General features: G+C 36.8%; 1 protein-coding gene across 2 annotated transcripts in view; it reads right to left on the bottom strand.

The window, feature by feature from the left end:
• UXS1 (UDP-glucuronate decarboxylase 1) overlaps positions 1–17,948 on the bottom strand; it is a 56,448-nt gene that overhangs the window by 13,382 nt on the left and 25,118 nt on the right. For both annotated transcript variants that reach the window (XM_040056384.1, XM_058419430.1), the window contains exons 6-9: positions 17,141–17,321; positions 7,415–7,519; positions 6,006–6,065; positions 3,873–3,994 (exon numbers count right to left, since the gene is read on the bottom strand). In XM_040056384.1, coding sequence (XP_039912318.1) covers positions 3,873–3,994; positions 6,006–6,065; positions 7,415–7,519; positions 17,141–17,321 — 468 coding nt within the window. The remainder of the gene's footprint in view (positions 1–3,872; positions 3,995–6,005; positions 6,066–7,414; positions 7,520–17,140; positions 17,322–17,948) is intronic.

A 17,948-nucleotide genomic window follows, 5' to 3' on the forward strand; every position in this document is an offset into this window, starting at 1 on the left:
GACAAAGGAAAAAAACCTCTTTGGGTCATATTTATACTAAATGTAAGAGAGCTTGATATTTATCCCTAATGCTGAGATAAAATGTGATCAACTGCCTTCTGTCCTCACAATTTAAGACAACGCCTTCCCACAGCAGACTGATCAGAAAGAAAATTACTTGAGCAATCCAAAAAGGAGGACTGTGGACTAGCAAAACACTTCAGCTCACTCTTATTTATCAGTATGAATTTCTTCACAGAGACTGTGCTTTTACAGATGAAAAGAAACAGTAAACAAGCAGGAAAGATTGTTATGGCTTACAGAGATCCCTCCTCTGAATAATTATGCAAGACTACTCTATAGCTGTCAGTCAAAATGTGGCATTAATTACCCAGTCTCCCCTGAAAAACAAAGCTGTCCATGGTTTTCAGCGTGAGTTCTTGCCAGTGATTTAGTTTTAGAGATCTGAGGTCCAGAAACTATCAAGGGTGTCAAGGATACTGTAATAACTCCTTAATTTAAAAAGACATATTTTAATTTTATAAGCTTTTTAAGAATGAGTATCTCCTTTTGTTGACTGTCTTAGAAAACAGATCAATACAATTCAAATGTCAAGTTTATTTTAACCAAAACAATTTGAACATGGAATGTTGTGGCTCAAATTCACAAGGACATCAGGCAAGCTTTTCCTATTAATTACCAGTCCTTCTTTCTTTCTTCTTCCTTTCCTCTGTGTATCTATCTTAACAGCAAGTATGAGCTAGACCTCGCTGCATAAAAGATCAGGAAATGAAAAGCTACAAATGTCTCCTCTCCAGCAGACAACTGGAATTAAAAAAATCTGTTAGGGAAGTCCAGACAGTAGCGGGGGTACCACTGTGACCAGATACAAATCTTTATCAATGTCTCAGCCAAAATGACTTAGACTGTTGTCTGCATTCCTTGCTCTAATAGTCACTTTCTCACTGATTCATATTCTTTCCCGTGTGTTTCACAGATCATTAACTCAAAATTGTTCCCAAACCTCTGAATCGAAATCACAGCAGAATTACTATCACTGGGTACACTGGATCCATCTACGATGTGCTTAAGCTACAAAACTCTACAATGAGGCTGAGTACAAGGAATTTTATTTGTATGTCCTGTCAATTGTATAAAAAATGCCATTAATCCTCTGTTACTAACAGCTTTTTAGTATTATTCTGCAGAAACAGTGATGCTGAGATGCGAATTTCAGAAACACTAAAGCTCCTAAAGAAGCTAGGAAGGACAGCCTCAATCATCTGACTCTATACTTTGGGTATAATGCAGGTCCCTGAACACAACCTACAACTTTACGGTTGAAATATTACCATGCTTATAGTTCAACACCTGAGCTATTCTAAGGCAATTCCAAAACTGTCACTTAATGTGATAGTTGCATCACAACCAAGCCCATTTCTTAGCACCAAAGCTTTCAGTCACATAGCTGGTATGAAAAAACAGATTAAGAAAGTGGAAGGAGAAGAAAAATTTTCCTGTAACATTCCCTAGGTGACCTGAAGTGTTGCTTCAGCTCTGGAGAATTTCCTTACAGGTCAGTAGTACAAGAAAAGAAAGAAATCTAGTTCATAAAACACCATTAATATACACAGTATTTTAATTGCTGTGTATTTTTATTTACAACATATCTCTGCAGATGATGCAAATCCCTGTCATGAAGGTAGTATCAGATTCTAGCCAGTACTTAAATAAATCCAGAGTATTGGAGCAAACATTAATACCTAGATTTCCAGGTAGCTCCAGAATGCCAAATGCAATCTTTTTAAGGTTTAACAGGTAACCCGAATGGCAGGTCCTGAACAAAGCACAAAATTCACACTGCAATACTGTGTGCTGAAACTCCCCTCCCACTGCTTTTTCAGGTGATAAAGTCAAGAATTGCTTATTTCATAGGGTCAAAATAAGTGAACAAAACAACACCGCCAGCAGAAAAGAATGCACTAAAAATGCCTTGGTCAGGGACAGGCTACTGAGGACAATAGCAAATAGTCAACTTTGACTAGATTCAAAAACCATTCTGATTCAAACAGGCTGTCTGGAAGTATAACACAGAAGTTTAGTTGTGCTTCACATTTTTTGGAAACACTATTAGGTATTTAAGGTACCTAGCAACGCGCATAATGACGGAAATCTTTGTAAGAAATGACCAAAAAATGCAAAATTACTTTGCCTGCTTCTTCCTGTTATTGAAGCTGAGAGATTCTGGAAATATTTTAGCCTGAGATACTGCAATTTCTACTGTTTGGGGCTACCTCACTCCTACTTAAAGTCCTCTTAAAAGCACAATGCTTATTTGCATAGAGGAAAACAGACCTTTTCAAAAGGTAAGGTTTCCCCCACTAATAACAGCGTATCACCTAAACACTACTACCCACCCCTCTTCCCCACACCAGCTCAAGAGGGTTTTAGAATATATCTGAACACAGGACAAGCTTGGGCAGACTTCACTAACCCATAACAAAGTACAAGAAATATATCACAGAGCTGCCCCTAAGACAGACAGCTCATGTGCATCATGAGTTTTTACTTAATGTACATATGCACTGCACTTCCACCTTAAAAACCTTTTCTATTCACTGTAAATCCTGCATAAAATTCATGAGATGCTATCATGACTCATTATGTGGTTTTAAAACGCAGCCTTTGATTTTAAGAATTACCTACTCATGTCCTTCTAAAAAAATACTGCAGTGTGTACCACAAACCTGCAAAAAACGCAACACCTACAGCACAAGGATTTCCCATAAAAACTGCAATCTTCAACTGCAAGTGGGTTTCCAGGCTGACAAGGAATATTTCGCTACAGTGAAATACTGGAGACATCATCCTGAACAAGACCAGTATCACCATGTTGGACCTTAAATTATTTAAAAGCAAACAAAAGAGACATAACGTCTGCCTTCTGTCTGGCAGAAGAGAAGACAGAATTGCTACTCTATACTAAAATAGCATTTCCTAAAGTCTTATCACTTACCACTGAAGTCTGATTCTGTTTTCAAGGTTTATAAAAGTACTTTGAATTTTATAATTTAAAGGTTGAAAATTCTATACAATATACATTTGATTTATACTTTTGTATATTAAGGCTGCAAATAACAAGAAATACTGATACCATTTCCTTTAGTATGCCACATTTGCTAATTGAATAGCTTCCTAGAGCCTAGCTGAACCACAATTAAGCAAGATTTATATACAGGTAAAGAGTCAATGCTACATTTAGTTAATGATGAGCTTCTACTTGCTGATTAGGAAACACAAGGCAACTGGCATGTGTAATTTCTTAAACATATTTTAAATTGCATTTTTATCCTCATGTTACTGTCTTTGTCTGAAAACAGGCATTACATAGCTAGGTATTCATTAAGGTCTGTATTTATACCTACATAATTTTAGGACATTTTGAAAGTACTTAAAATACATTGCTTTTATATAAGTACTCATTAAAGACCTTCCCCATTCTTACCTGTATATTCTGATTTTGATTATTCTCCTTGAACATTCCATATTTATCAGTAATGGCCCTATTCAATCGCATTGACTTCTCAGCACACTAAGGTCACCTCAGTTTAATCCATCTAAAAACTATTTACTATACTGAAAGACACATTATACCTATTAGAAGACTCAAGCACATTTTCTACAAGAAGACTGCTCATCTGAAAACACACAACAGATGGGAGCAATAAAACCTTCCCATTAAAGAAAACAGATTTTGCAACAACAGGATAAGTGTTCCTACTCAAGATGTTCTCTTTTGTCCTCCCACCCCTAAATATACAAATTCCAGTCTTGCCATACATTGGCCTTCAATAATTACAGAAATAACACCGAATCTGATGCAAGTTTAATACCTGCTTCATGTATGCATAGCACATGGTCTCTGCAACCCGCTTTCCCTCATCATAGCAGGCTCTTGGACCTATTGGATTCACATGCCCCCAATAATCCTCATTTTGAGGGTGAACTTCAGGATCTATGGGGGGAAAAGAAAACCACCTTAGATTATGATATATCAAAAGATGACTATACATGATAAAACTTTCAGTAGAGCATTGGTGTTACACAAATCAGCACAGCTTCTCTCTGAATTCTGCGTTTTAGAAAATCTTACATTTTAACACAATTCCTTTAAAGTGCAATCACTGGAACCATGAAAACAGCAGTGCAGAAGATGAAAGACTAGTAAAATAACTGAGTACAAGCAAACAACAGCCAGCAAATGCTTCCCCTTAAAGACTGTGTGAACAGAGGGTTAAATTCAAATCTTCTCTGCAAAGACAGACCACCTCAAAGGCATAAATATGACTTTTACCAAATGTGCCTCAGAGGAAACATTACAGGTTATGTACGCAGCAGTTATGTAGGAGGCATTATCGATTATGTAGGAAAGTAAGGCATGTTCAAATTTCATAAAATATAAAACAAGGAAAGAAAAATGGAGGAAATAGGGATGTACTGCATTTCTTAAAGGCATAAGGGTGATATACCACAAAGTACTTCTATTTTACCCTAAGCATTTTTACTAGCTATCACTAGGCACAAGGAGGTTAAACAATCCTTTGGTTTGATTCAGTATAGAAGTTCTTGATCATAAACAACCAAACAACAGTCACTTAGGAACCCTGATGGTGTGTGCTTTATATGCTTGAAAAAATATGAACACTTGGTTAAATTTCCCCCTTTGTTGTCTTTAGGACAGTATAATTTTTACTGGGTTTAAAGTTTGCATACATTACTATAGAATTTCCTAGTGTTGAAAGCTAATTTTTGAAACAGCCTTGACAATCAGTTCTGATTAAACCTTCCTGATTTTATGGTGCTCAGACATGATTATGAATGAATTTGTGCCACATGAAAGCCACAGAGCAATGGTAAATGCATAGAAAATTTACATGATTATAAAAGGCCATAGCAATCTTAAAATGGCCTGAAAAGATGCTGTGGGAAAGGAGATACTCCAGAAGGGAGTTTGTTCAGTTACAAAAGAGTCCTTGGAGCTACCATTTTTCTCTGCAGAGCCTGACCATGGATAATCTAAGGCTTGGGAATACTGCACATCCTCAAGCCACTTTGGCTGGCCAATCATCTTAGTGATCTCTTGCTAGGGCATTTACTCTGAATCTTCTGGACTGAAGTTGTTTCACCCAAAGTGTACACCTGGAGGCCTGTTCTTTGTTCTTCCTCAATTTTTGCTCACAAAGCTTTGTATCTTGTAACACAGGTGACCATTTTTTTGTTTACCTGTTTGTTCTTCACAGCCAAGGGCCAAATCTACTCCCACTGAGCAGGGTAATGTGCCTGTGTATCTCCACTAATCTTGCAACACTGCTATTATCAATTATGCAATAGTTCAGAACAGAGGAAGTTTCTCTAGCAGGCACAGGAAGAAGGAAGTACTAAAGATTCTTGCTGCATCCAGTCACCATTCTATCCATCATTCCTCCACTCCTTCGCTTCTAACACTAAGAGGAAGATGGAGAGCACTGCCAAATACTACATTTCAAGAGACACCAGAAGAACCTACATGCACAGCCAGTATTTTCTTAGCTTGGAGTTTACATCCTTTGTCTCTTACACACCAGGGCAATTGCTAAATCTTAACAATATAATTCCTATGTGATGGGAAAAAGACATCTGTATTTACTAGTGAAATGGTCTTTCTTCTCAGGTTTTCATTATGGCATCTGGACTTAGAGTACAACATTAAATTTCCCCACAAGCCCTTTGGAAAAAGAGACGTAAACCAAGAAGGAAAGATACAGACAACACTGCAAGTCTCCTGCCACCACTCCTGACTAGATACATAAAACAAGCACAGTAAATGCCCTTCTCATTTTTCAAACTGTAAGAACATCTCCTAAAAAAGAAAGCTAAGACAGTAATGAAAATCTATTGTCCTGGTATCTGACAAAAGATGTGTAAATATCCTTTTACACAGCCATATCTGAAGAAGAAGATAAAAAATACTGTTTTATTCTTCTTACCTCCATAAACCTCTGATGTAGAGGCCAGCAGCAGCCGTGCTCCAACGCGTTTAGCTAAACCTAGATTTTGGGCAATGGGGAAAGAAGAACATAATTAGAGCTAGTGCAAGAATCTTTCACTCATGCTAGCTGCTTTAGTGTGACCCTGTTCTACATGTTTTTAAAGAGAATTAGATTTTTCTAACTAGGCAAATTTAGCTGTAAATCACATCCATAGCTCCTGTTTCCAAACTAGAGAATTTAAGAAACAGCAGAGCAGCACCTGAATGCGACGTGTTTGCTTCTGGGACTAGCAGTTACATTGAATCAAGATCCAAGAACATAATCCACTACAATCTAAACAAAGGCCATGGAAATCAGGATCTCGAAACAACACAGTATATTAGGATTAGAAGAAAATCCTTCTTTACACAGATTAAAGACAAGCTATGTAAAGAAATTTATACAGCGTAACATGTTATAGGACAAAAATCAATCTTTTCTCCTTTATTATGCCCTTTTAAACGGCTTGGATGATCCAACCCATCACCTGAGATTATCCTGCATTCCATTTCAATGGCTTTCTGGTTTTCAAGCTGGCATGGCAAATCAAACAAATCTCTCACCTGTGCCATTCTGATACCTCAATAGCTTCTGAATCACTTGATTCTATGAACTGTACTCTAGTCTAGAGTATCACTCAAATAAGAAACTCAGCTATGCTAATGCCCAGAAGTTTTTTTGACTCATAACAATTCTTAGGATCACTGACACTCAGATCATTATGCATCATACCAAATGGCACAAAGATGGGAGGAAAAAATAGTGAAGGCTTGAGGTTTTCTTTTCAGAGATGCATTCCCAACATCAAAACTAACAGACAAAGCTGAAACCATTGCTTTTAATTACCCATCATGAAACTAGACATTAAACACCCTTCCAGAATTTGCTAGCCAAGGCATGCACAAGAGGGAACAGTACTTCTGATATCTGGAGTTTAAACCAGTGCAGTTCCACCTAGTCCAAGGTTTGCCGAGGTGGAAAGGAACACTCACTTACGGTGATTGTGGGAATGTTCCACAGTCACCAAAGTGAAAACTACAGTCATGAACACAACTGTGCTATAAAAATCCCATGCTCTTAATTGTTCCTGTTACTTCTGTAATTACTGCACACTCCATAGCCAACTTAAAGGCACTAAGTTCTTGTGCTTTGACAGCCATGTTGTCAGTGTTCATTTGCAGATATTTTTAAAGTAAAAGGACAAAAATCTTCAAAGAGGGTAAAAATACCCCCAACCTTATTTTGCTTAAAGAAACAACTTTTTAAAATATACAACTCATTTGCTTCATCTTCCCCTCTCCCCAGCAACTCTGTCAGGATTATATGATGTCCAACCAAGTTGAGTAATAAAAAAAAATTCCACTTACCCAGCATGTTTAATGTCCCAATAGTGTTGGTCTTCAATGTTTTTATAGGATTATACATGTAATTTGGAGGAGAAGCAGGAGATGCTAGATGATAGATCTGGTCCACTACAGAAAAAATGGAGGGGACAGCATTGTAATTTTCCCACATAAGATATCAAATGAGAAAACAATAAAGTAATGAAACAAGTATTCCTTTGTGCACTTCCTAGCACTGGAACCCAGCATTCCCTTTATTCCCATCTACAGGTGATATGTACACAAACCTGTTCCAACTCTAAGTAAAACTTAATTTTTAGTAAAACAAAACCTAGAGCATAATGTAATAAATCAACACTGTTGACAGGGATATAGATGTTGGTGTTCACACTTTTCCACTTACAAAAAATTCAGCTGAGTACTTCAGTATTTGCAACATTCTGTTACCCTCAAGTTTTTAAGTGGCTACAAAGTATTTTTGGCTTTTAAGCGGCTTCAGAGTATTTTTCTAAATAGACTGTGAAGCTAAAAATGGTAGATTTTTTTTTTTTCAAGATGAGGAGAAACCTTTTGGGAAAATTAAATACTGTATTTTTATTTCTAGACCATCTGTCAATGAAATATAATTTGGTTTTGTATAATTTATATAATAAATATATATGGCAAGACACAAGTATACAAGTTTTGTCTTTTTTTTTTTTTTCCTGTTACTTTTGTTATATATATGAAATGCTTTGGATAATACAGTATTTTAGCTTTAATTAAAAAAAACAAACACACAAATCAAAACCCAATACAGAGATTTCAGCACACTCCTCCACTCCCTGTTACAAAATACAATTAACTGAAGAACTAAGCCAAAATTCATTGCCTGAGATGTTTGAAGGTTGGAGGTATTAGAAACAAAATTTGGAAACAAATTTGTTAAATTATAATAAAAACAAAGCAATTAAAAGTGGATTCATTTTCATAGGCAGTATCTGATACTCAAAAGCTCAACCTGCAAGCCTTTCATAACATGACTATTGTAGATATGTAAATGTCTTTCGGTCTTCTACGTAACTTGAATCACAGCAAGCCAGAACTGTGTAAAAAAACCCACCATGGATAAGCAACTGCAAAAACAAAAACTAAACATAAGCTCAAATGAGACGGTTAAGGAAGAACAAATCCCCTACACCAAGGTCATTCAAGAGAGGTCATTAAAAGGTGAGGTAATAATTAGAATGGCCTGATAAAAGGAAGGGAAAATAACTCCTTTGTGTTTCAAATAAAAAGTTAGGTATGGTTGGTTTTTTGGGGTTTTGGTTTTTTTTTTTTAAGAAGACTTGACATTGAAACCAGAAGGAAGCTGGAAAAGTCAAGGCTAGCTGCTATTCTAACAGAAGAAAATACTGCATGGCATAAGGCTGTCTTGCCCTAGAACAGAACACTACTGGTCAAATAAATGTTTTTCTCCTATTTTCTTAAGTGTTTTATTATTAAAAAGCAATAGAAAAATCACAGCATTAAAAAATAATCTGTACTTTGACATATATTGATTTTTCTTAGCCTTCTGTTGGGGCCTTTGACTTTCAGAGTATCTGTGACATAATGAACTTTTTCCTCCAGTTAAATTACTTTTCCTACTTAAAACAGGGTAGAAGTGCTCTTGACTTTCAAGTAAAAAAACAACCAACCAAAAAAACCCACAAAAACAAACAAAAAAATTTTGCTTTTTCTCCATTTGAATACAACTATACTTGCTTAAACAGCACAAGCTGTATATGAGTTACATCTAGTAGGAAAAGAAAAAAAAAAATCATTTTTGGAAATGGTTTGAATTAGAAGAGACCTTAAAGGTCACTTAGATCCCACCACACATTCCACTAGACCAGGCTGATCAAAGCTCCAGCCTGGACTTAACATTTTCAGGGATTGGGCATCCATATCTTCTCTGGGCAACCTGTTCCAGTGCCTCACCACCCTCACACAGTAGAGATTCTGTTTCCTCTCTCTAATCTAAACCTACCTTCTTACAGTTTAAAGCCATCTTCCCTTGTCCTATCATTATATAAAAAATAAAATATCAACCATGAAGTTAGCACCTGCTTTCAACTAGCTGAAAACACTGAAATATTAGAGGAATGTGTCTCCTGTTGAAGACTTCCTTCCCATTCTCAAATTTCATCTGAAAAAGCAAGTACTCAAACCTTTGCTTTCTGACCTCTAATATATATATGTATATAAAGCAGACTAGTAGGGCAAGAGCATACATAAGCGGCATGAATTATCCCTTACTTTTCAACAGTCTTTTGAGCAATGAAAAAATGAAAAGCAGGTTAAGTCTTCAAAGTACAAGCATCTCCTTCACATCAAAGCATTACACTCTTTTTAAGATAAGCATGTGTTCTGGTAATAATGCTTTAAAAATACCAGCAATATTGGCACGGTAAAATATTCAACTTTCTTTCTGAATCCCTAATGAAATGTACTTGTATATAAGTCAAGTTTTTCTAGATTAACTTTTGTGTCTGTTGTCTACTGGGCAAGCTCAGCTCCTGACTTCTATGTAATGTAGCGTAGATAAGCACATACTGCATTGTCTGGCAGAAGCATTTCAAAGTTTACCCCATACTGCAGCCCTGCATGGTCACCGCAACACAAGAAATCCTGAAAAATAATTTAATTCACTGATTAAACTCACAATGTCAAGTGACCAAAATAAGAAGAAATTATTTCAAGCCATACCTCACCCCAGAGGACAATTAACTATCAACACAGACATAAGATGAGCTCCTAAGGCAAACTTAATTACTGTTACTGCAAGTTTTACTGCCTGACAGAGTAATGATATTTGACTGTATGCTCGTGCAGATGCCACAAAATATATCTACTTATATGTTGCCATGCTCTCCTTGGTCTATAGCTGTTTATCTCTGGAGCAGGGATGAGGCTTCAGCAGCCTAGAAGATGTCAAAACAGCTCAGAAAGCTAAAGGGAGACAGTATTAGCAGATGTGTAACGTTGCTGAATATTTTTTCTCAAATAAAAAGACGCAGAGAAGTAAAATTTCATGTAGCAGGTTCTCAGCTATTTGTTCTTGAATGATCAGGAAATAGTCTATCCAACCACTATCAACTCTGGTGCAGCATCAAGAGAGCTTGTCATACCAGGCATCTGTAATAACAACACAAATAGCAACCAAAGACAACCTGACACAGCTGGTGGAACTAAGTTCCCAGCTCAGGATCAGTTCCAAGCCCTACCTGCATTGCTAATACAGCTGAAATCTTTAGGAGTCTGTCTGCAACATGAAGCTAGTTAATTGTTCTGCATAATGAAGTGTGACGTGCAATTACTCCTTACTTCGGTCACTGTGACACTGTAATCTTAAGCAGTGAATAAAGCTGGAATCAATTTTTGTGCTGGAGAAATAATGCAAAAATGTAGCATAGGGTAAATTTTAACTGATTTGGTGAACTTCAACACACTTCCTACAGATGAGTTCTAAACATGAATAAAATACATGACTACCTCAAGCTTTACTTTAAGTATCCCCTTCCCACAACATGCTACTGTCATAAAACCAAAGACAAGGGAAGCTGGCATAAGCAATGCTCCATAAAGATGCTGACTGATGCTTGCAAACAGCAGGTAACTCAACCACAGTGGTGCAGAAAAATTAACAAACCAATTGCTGAAGGCACCTACAGCCAACTCAAAGCTGAACTCTGATCTGAGTTTTATGCTGTTTCTTTCTACCTATTCCTTCACAACCCTTTCTAAATCAGGTTTTTAACAAGCTGTGGTGAAATTTTTGGAAATAGAAAATGTCACTTCAAAACCATTTTGGTCTGTTGGTTATTTACTGCCCAATCCTAATCTGTCTAAGAAGAAATGAACTCTACCCTGCCTCCCTCTCCATCCACTTAATTTTGTTCTGTTGTTTGTTTGGGTTTTTTTAATACTATTAATTTTTGACACACAGCAGCTCATATAGGAATGGTTCCTTTAATGGCATGTAGCAATTCAGATACAGAAAGTCAAAAACTACCATTCCTTTTGCTCCACAAGGATATAGCTAGGCCTGTGATTATCCAAGTGGTCATATAACTGTTAGCTAGAAACAAATGCATATAAAATACAAAATCCCAAAACCTCCTTGTAATATTCAAGTCCATTTACTTATTTTTAAACATTAAACTAAGTGTAAAAAGCAGTGAAAAAGAAAGATAGAAAGCAAGAAAGCACTCTCCTTCTTTTAGTCCCCTTCATTCTTCCATTGTTTCCCAGCTAGCACTTGTTTTAAATGAAACAAAGAGAAGAAGCTGGGGGAAAAAGCAAGGTTTTCCCTGCCAGATGTACAGCCTGTTTCATTTGCCTCCATGTACTTTTCCCCCATGCATAAAGGCAAAAACTGACCCCTGGAAAAGGTTCAGCAGAGCAAAACTGACAGAGAGATGGAAGATGGGGAATTTGCCAAATGTCAGATGGCCATCTTCTGGATCAGAAGGACAGGCAACCAGGCAGCTACAGGACCTCTGCCTCTTGCTTGGGAAGGAATCTTTCATATATCAAGCCCCAGACCAATGAAAAAAGTTTTCCAAAACATTTAGAGAAAGCTGGACATTTCAATAGAGTGAAAAGTTTCTATCACAAACTTTTCATATTTGATCCATCAAGCTGACAATGATGAAATAAGAATTATTTTTCTCATTCCACCTTCCCTCTATTAACCGTCAGGTCTGAAAAATACTTTTTTTTTCCTCTCGGAATTTCAGCAGGCCAGCTAGACAAAGCCATCTACCCAGCTTGGCTGACAACCTTGTGCACAGTAGCACAAAGTTAACAGTTATTTAAGACAGCAAGCAACTTAACTCTATTCCAGCCAGAGCTGTGGAAAGCTATCCAAGCTACAGCTTTTCAAAGGATGAACTGTTTGGGTGCCTGGGACAGTATCTACTGAAGAACAGAAAGAAATACATCTAGTAATTGACCTCCACAACTCTTTCTTGTTACATGACGTAAAGAAAAAAAGTTTTACAATGTTTAATATGAAGCCTTGAGCTAGCTTTGCAATAAAGTCATAGTGCACTTATTAGAAAACAACCGTGTGAACAGTTGTGCAAAGCGTTACGTTAAGGACCACAACAGAAGAACAAATGGTAACAATCAAATTCTGCAGGTTTTGTGTGTAACTCACATGGAATACTAGAACTTTGTTAACTTTGAAGGCGGCAGCAAGTAGCTTACCAAGCACAGGATCACAGACTACTGATAAAGAAACAGTAAACAAATTTGCCAAGTTACAATTTTATTGAAAAAAAAAAAAAAAGGCCTAAAAAAAATTCATTTCAAAATAGCACAGACACAGAAGCTGGCATAAACATTCAAGCCAGGTACACAAGGTCTCTGAAGCCTCTGCTCAACATTATGTTTAAGCAATATATTGCAAGATAAACAGAAACTAATGTTTGCCAATCATGCCCTTCTCTATGTGAAAAGCTAAGAAAAAAAAAAAAATCCCTAAAATTTGGCATACATGGAATCTGCAATACCTAAATTCGGACACAAGCATTCAATTTTTTGTTTTACTTAATGCTAAAAATGAATGATAAATAAAACCACTTGTCCTAGGGTGACTGTGACAAAATACTCCATAAAACTCTAAAATACTACCATAAAACTACTTTCCTTCATATCCTCTTTATTTTCTAGCTTTAATACTGCATGCGTTCTCCATGCTTCCTAAGTGAATGGTAAGGGAAAAATCTACCACCTTTTCTATGACAGGAAATGACCTTCATCTTCAATTGCTGCCTTCAGCATGTGTCATGAAAGGACATGTGTCATTTTAGTCCCAGAAAGGACTAAACGGGTCACTAAGTCCACTAAGCACCTCCATCCATCTCTGCTAGTCAGGAAGCCCTGAGCAGAAAAGCTTTGATCAGAAGCATACAAATAAGTTTCTACAGCTTGAATGTATGGACTTTTTTTGTAATAAAAAACCCAAAAACCCAGCTGTGCCAATTTCATTACTGGAGGCCAGGCCAGAGAAGCTGACACAATGAAGTGAGACATTTCTATTGCCCTGAACTAAAAAAGACTACAAATACAAGCTCATTTATCTGATGCTAAACACATTGTCTGTAATGTCAGGCAAACTGGAATAACTTCATAAAGATTTACCATATTGCTCAAACTGGAGCAGTTTTGGAGAGCCTCACACCAAAGACCAAGATCAAGGCACCACGGCACTTGACTCTGGACAAACAACATACAGTAGCATCTGTTACCCTCTGCCTTGTCATAGACTTTTCTGACCACACAAATTAAAAGCAGCAAGCTGAACATATTAAGCACAAAGAAAGAAATGCAAGGCCAAAATGTGTTCTTGTGAGCCGTGAAACAGCTCAGCTGAGGACATCTTTCAGATACAGGAGATAGCTGGGTTTAAAGGAAATGCGCACCTATCACTTTACAGAAGATTGTTATAAGGCTTCCAGAAGTTGCTGAGGAAGTAGGAAGAAAGAACTCCAGCGGGAGAAGGATATGGGCTACATATACCTGTCTGATGTTTTCTTCCAGATCTATTCAACTGCTGCACGTGCCTAAGGCCAGTTGAAAACTGGACCTCAAGACTGAAAACAGAGGCATTTTTTCCTCTTTAGGGCTCCAGTTTGTAGAATGATCATGTGCCATCTTACGACATCACCTTGAAAGTGGCTTGGTTTTTCATGTGTGTTTTTGGGGATTTTGTGGGGTAGAGGGGCTGTGTATATATATATTTTTTTTAATTTGTTTTCATGTATCTGTGTTTTTAGAGTGGGGTTCTTTTTTGTTTGGTTGTTTTGCTGTGGTTTTGTTTTTGGTTGTTTTTTTTTTTAAAATACATATATTCAAGTACATCAATATCTCACAGTAGAAATACACACTTTGGTGGCAGGAAGTGATATAAAAACAAACTCTTTTTACTACAAACATAGAGTCAACTCTAAGGCAAAGGTGAGTATAAACCAAACAGTACTAATGCTTTTGCCACTATGTAAACCAAGTAAATGACTAATAATATACATTTATTTAATACATAATTTCCTTTTACATTTTACCTATTACCCTAAAGTGGGGTACATCACAGTAGCACCAGATGAAGCATTAATTCTCATTTGTTTAGCATTAATTCTCATTTGTTTTCTGATTAACATCTGTGTGCCTTTACATTATGGTTTGTAAGAAGCAGTGTGGTTCGTGTTCTAAGTGACTATCTTGGGGCACTTGTAATCTTAATGAATGCAGAGAATGAGGCAGAAAAATAAGTAAAGGTGGATTTTTATATTTTTTTCATGATAATACAAAAAAGAGTGTTAAGAGATTCTTTTCTTTCCAGACCAGCCTTCAGAAGAAAACGTGTCTTCCTGTAGCAAAAAAAGTGCCCATTCAATAGTGTATTAAAGCTCTATGTGAGGGTCAGGCTGAAATGAAATTATCTTTAAAATCACAGAACTGAACTGTAATAGGAAAAAAGGGTTAATATAGCTATGTCAGGCTTTTTTTTTTTTAATATTTTTCATCTTTCAAGACTCCTGAACTACTTTCATTCCACTGAAAAATTCAAAACCCTTTTTCTTCTGTTTGAAAAAAACAAACTGAAATTTTGTGCATTTCCCATTGACATTTCCAAATGCTAAAGCAAATAAAATCCTAGTAGAGGAGAAACACATTCAGCACTAGAAATAAGTACAGTTGTCACAGGGCTAAAAAATAAAATGCATGTTTAGGTGATTTATTATTGTCTCTGGCCAACCTAGATCAAGATCCAAGAATGCTGAGTCCCACTTTGTGTCATGGATCAAAGATAATGATGCAGCCAAGGCAGATTGTGCGTAGGCATCACTGTGAAGCTGAAAGCTACACATCTAGAGACTAAATTCACTTTTCCATATCCAAAGCGAAAGCACTGTTCTTTCTACACCAAAAATGAGGTCTCTCAGAAATACAGCACTGATTATCCTCTCTGGAACTGAACTGTCAAACAACCTTATATAACCTGGTTTAAACAGAACAGCAAATACAGAGAAATTCTTTAGACACAAACCTATTTTTTATCATGACTGCATTTTCATTCCAACTACTATTTACAAGTAAAAGGGAGAAACTGAGACTAAGAAAAGAAGTATCTGATATATATGCAAACTTGTGGATCTGTTACAAAAACTATCTCCCCCATTGCCTCGCTGGACGATAAACTCTAAAATGAAATAAAATTTTACTGTGTTATTTAGTGTATGAAAGTTTATTTTATTTTAACACTTAGCTATACCAGCCTCAATTTATACTGCTGGAAGATGAAAAGACATTCAATAAACTACCCACTGAATAAAATGTAATAATTAGCTGTCAGTACTAAATAGGGAATTGATGTCTTAATTACACAGGCCATAGGAAAGGTAGCTGAAGGATCTCAGAATTCACATTCATTAGTGCCTAGTTAGCTGGGCAACAATATTAGCAACGATGATAACTCTCTGAGAAACTCTCAAGTGTAATCAGTCAGAAAGAAGGTAATGCATGGAAAAGATCAGAAAAGCTGACAAATTGATCTGGCTGAGATATGAGCTACCAGCACCTGCAGCCAGTTAATAAGATCCTTGTTCCATTATCCTGTCAGTGGAAGCAGAAGTTTGAAGTAAAATATCAGGCAGCAACTGAACCAGTGCATTTTCAGAATAGAGCAGGAGCACATGTTTTTGCAGGACTGTTTCAGTAGTGTTGCCAAGAATTCATCACAAACAATAATACAAGACATGCAATTACTAGAGATATTTCCTGCGAAATTCCATCCACTAGAATTCAGCAGGAATTAAAAAAGAAGAAACCTCTCAGTCATATTTTTTCTTAAACTGAACAAGTACATTGCTACAGAGTTTTAAAAGGATGGAGCACACCCACCAGAACTGCAGTGTAATTTGAGCAATGCTTTCACTGACTCATTATATGGCTAGGTACTCCCACAGAAGTCTGTAAATGCATGTCTCTCTCAAATACAACCATGTTAATGGTGCCTTAAAATCTGACTATTTAATAGTTTGAGGTTTATGATGGTTCAGATGCTGAGCTACTACTTTAAAGGAGAACATACTTTTGTGTGTTTGCTTCTTTCCTAGAATTGGTGGGGGTTTTTTTTTGGTTTTGATTTTCTGTTGAAAACTAGGGAAATTCAGCGCTGCTGCTTTCCAGCTCTTCAGGTTTTAGAATGCCTGTACCTAAAGCAGGAGCAATGCTTTCTACAGAAGACACTGAAGGCAACTAAGGAAAGTTAATTTCCTCTCAACTGACCATACACAGTTGCAGGATGCATGTCTAGTGTAACTATAGCCCTCAATTAAACTTCAGTTCATGAAATATCTGCACCACAGACTCTGTGTGCGTAAGCATGTGCAGGCACACAGGAAAGTGGGACAATAGATGGGACAGACAGACTGACCCACTGCCATCTTGCCTTCTCACAAAATCAGATATATCAGGATGCTTTTAAGGTCTCTTTACTCCCATCCACACAGAAAAGAACTGATTTCAAAGACAAAAGTGCTCTGAACCTCTTATTCCATACTGGTCACAGAAAATAGGCTGGTAATAAACAAAGCATACCGATATTAGATAAAGATCAACCCAGAACTCAGCATGTAAATTTAATTTCTTTACAGACACACACACACTTAGAAGGGAAAGGCACAAAAAAGTGCAAATACCAAAGCAGAGACTACCTACCTTCAATGTACAGGGGCTCAACGACATCATGATTTATCAGTTCAAAGTTCTCATGACCAATCCAGTGCTCCACATTTCTTTTCCTGCCCGTAAAGAAGTTGTCCACAACTGTAACCTCATGGCCATCCATCATTAGTTTGTCAGTAAGATGAGAACCCACAAACCCTGCTCCTCCAGTTATCTGCGTTAGGACAGTTGGTATAAATTTCTTTTTCTTTTTACAGAAACACTAGACAATGTCTACAAACATGAAGATAGAACAGTAGGTTTCAGATCTTTGCTTACTCCAGGGGAAACAACTCCATTTCCATGCATTTTTTTTTTTTTTTCCCCAAGATTTACAGCTTTTAAAATTTCAAGAGACATACTCGACATGTTTCATCACTGTCAGGCTGGAAGGCCAGCTACCTATTTACATCAACAAAATCTCTTTTTCAGATTACATTATTTTCCTTTTTTTTCCTTCAAATTGGATTGTGCTTTTTTTTTTTTTTTTTTTGGGACAGCAAAGTCTAAAAAGATGCAGAAAGGTAACAGGAGAAATTTCTGCAAATCCCATTTCTCAGAAAAAAAAAAGGTATGACAGAATGCCAGGTTATTTTCACATCACATTTATCAGACATGTCAAATCCAGCTTCTGTCCGGTTTACGTGGAAGACATTCTGGGTGTTCTAAGTAAACACTAGGTTTTCACCCACAAAGGAGGAAGGGAATTCTCTGAAGACCTTTCATTTGAAATATCTGCTAAAACCAAAATCATTCTGTGTTTTAATGCATCCATAGCTTACATCATCCTGGCCTGAGGAGG

Source organism: Hirundo rustica, chromosome 2 (assembly GCF_015227805.2).
Source record: "Hirundo rustica isolate bHirRus1 chromosome 2, bHirRus1.pri.v3, whole genome shotgun sequence".
NCBI lineage: Eukaryota > Metazoa > Chordata > Aves > Passeriformes > Hirundinidae > Hirundo > Hirundo rustica.